The sequence below is a fragment of the Myotis davidii genome, unplaced genomic scaffold (assembly GCF_000327345.1).
Source record: "Myotis davidii unplaced genomic scaffold, ASM32734v1 scaffold97, whole genome shotgun sequence".
In the NCBI taxonomy this organism is placed as follows: Eukaryota; Metazoa; Chordata; class Mammalia; order Chiroptera; family Vespertilionidae; genus Myotis; species Myotis davidii.
Window position 1 is genome coordinate 4,396,891 of NW_006289392.1, and position 1,698 is coordinate 4,398,588.

The 1,698-nt window shown below is 62.2% G+C and overlaps 1 protein-coding gene across 1 annotated transcript in view; it reads right to left on the minus strand.

The window, feature by feature from the left end:
* DSCAML1 (Down syndrome cell adhesion molecule like 1) overlaps window positions 1-1,698 on the minus strand; it is a 112,627-nt gene that overhangs the window by 91,802 nt on the left and 19,127 nt on the right. Inside the window, exon 4 of the mRNA XM_015562464.1 lies at window positions 346-621. Within this exon, the coding sequence (XP_015417950.1) occupies window positions 346-621 (276 nt within the window). The remainder of the gene's footprint in view (window positions 1-345; window positions 622-1,698) is intronic.

The following is a 1,698-nucleotide window of genomic DNA, read 5'->3' on the forward strand; positions in this document are numbered from 1 at the left end:
GGCAGGGCCTGTGCCCGCTGGGTCACTTCCTGCTCTCCTCTGCCTCTTTCCTGTGCCCTCACTCTGGGCGTCCCTCCGTTCTACTCCCTGCCCTCCCACCAGCCTGGCTATCCGTGCCCCTGCTCTAAGCTGCGGGCACTTCACCGTGGGCAAGTGACCGAAAACCTCAATTTCCTCCACTGCAAGACGGCACCTTTAGAACAGTATCTCCCCCAGCGCCCCCGGGAGGATTAACTATGACAGGCATCTGCCTGGGGCTCAGGAAGAGCCGGTACATGCCTCCCATCGGACAGGCAGGGCTTCAGGAGTCCCGAAACCACCCTCCGAACAGGCTGTCCCGCTCACCCTCCAGCACCACGACAGCGAAGTCCTGGGCGGTCTGGGCCTTGCGGGTGGCGAAGCACTGGTAGGCCCCCGAGTGGCTCTTCTGGGCCGAGGCGATGAGCAGCGTCTCGTTGCTGAGCCCGCGGATGGAGACGGCCTCGTCGGGCAGCACCGGCTCCGTGTTGCGGTACCAGCGGATGGTGTACTCGGGGGAGCCCATCGGTGCGCAGGAGAGGATGACGGTGCTGCCAATGCCGGTCTTCAGCTTCTTTGGTGTCAGGGTCACATGGAGGGGGTCTGGGCCAGGCCGGGGAGAGAGGGGGGCAAACGGGGGAGGACGGGGCTCAGTGTGGGTGAGCGTGGCTGCGGATGCACCGTGATCACCAGAGGCCCTGGTGCCAGAGCCCTGGGCGGAGGGGCTGGGCCTGGTGCACCCCCCTCTCTGGGCCTCACCTTACTCATCTGCCAAAGGGCAGTCAGGCGAAGAGAGGCCTCCGCCCCTGTTGTTCTGAGGGCTGTGCTTTCTGGGGGTCCTTTGCTCGTGGGGCTGTGGTGCTCCCTGCAGCCCCTGAGTTGGATGGGGCCCTGACCGGCTCATCATCCTGCTGTCACCTACCCCAGACGCCAGGGAGCACCTGGACCCACCACTCACCTCTCACCACACAGAACCAATCCTGCCTTCTGCGGGTCCGCCTTCTTTGATACGCCCCAGGCCACAGCTCTGGCCTGCCCCCTGCAGTCTGCGCATCCCTGCCTCCCGTCTCCCATCTCCCGTCTCCGGTGTCCCCCCATCTGCCCCCGTGCTGCCGCCTGCCACTGCCCCGCTGCTGCCGCCTGCCACTGCCCCGCTCAGAACTTCCACAGCCCAGCAGCTCAGGGGGCGTTCAAAGGCACCAGGCCCTACGGGACCTGCCCCTCGTCTCAGAAGCAGCCTCTGAGAGGCAGCCTGCCCACAGGTCCTGCACCCCGTGGGCTACTCCTGCCCTAGGCCCTGCCTGGAGTGTCGTCACCCCTTTACCTAGTTCCTTCTCATCCTCCACCCTGAGCTCAGGGGTCATCTCTTCCAGGAAGCCTTCCCCCACCAGCCCCCCATCCCCGCCCCGCAGCTGGGTTCAGGGTCTCCTCTCGCTTCAGGCCTCCCTGGGTGCATTAACACCAAGCTAAGCACGTGGTCTTTATCACCTCTTTGTGCCTCTCTCTCCCTCTAGGCAGTGGTTCCCAACCTTCCTAATGTTGCGACACTTTAATACAGTTCCTCATGTTGTGGTGACTCCCAATTTCATTGTTACAAACTGAACATAATTAAAGCATAGTGATTAATCACAAAAACAATATGTAATTATATATGTTTTCCGATGGTCTTAGGTGATCCAT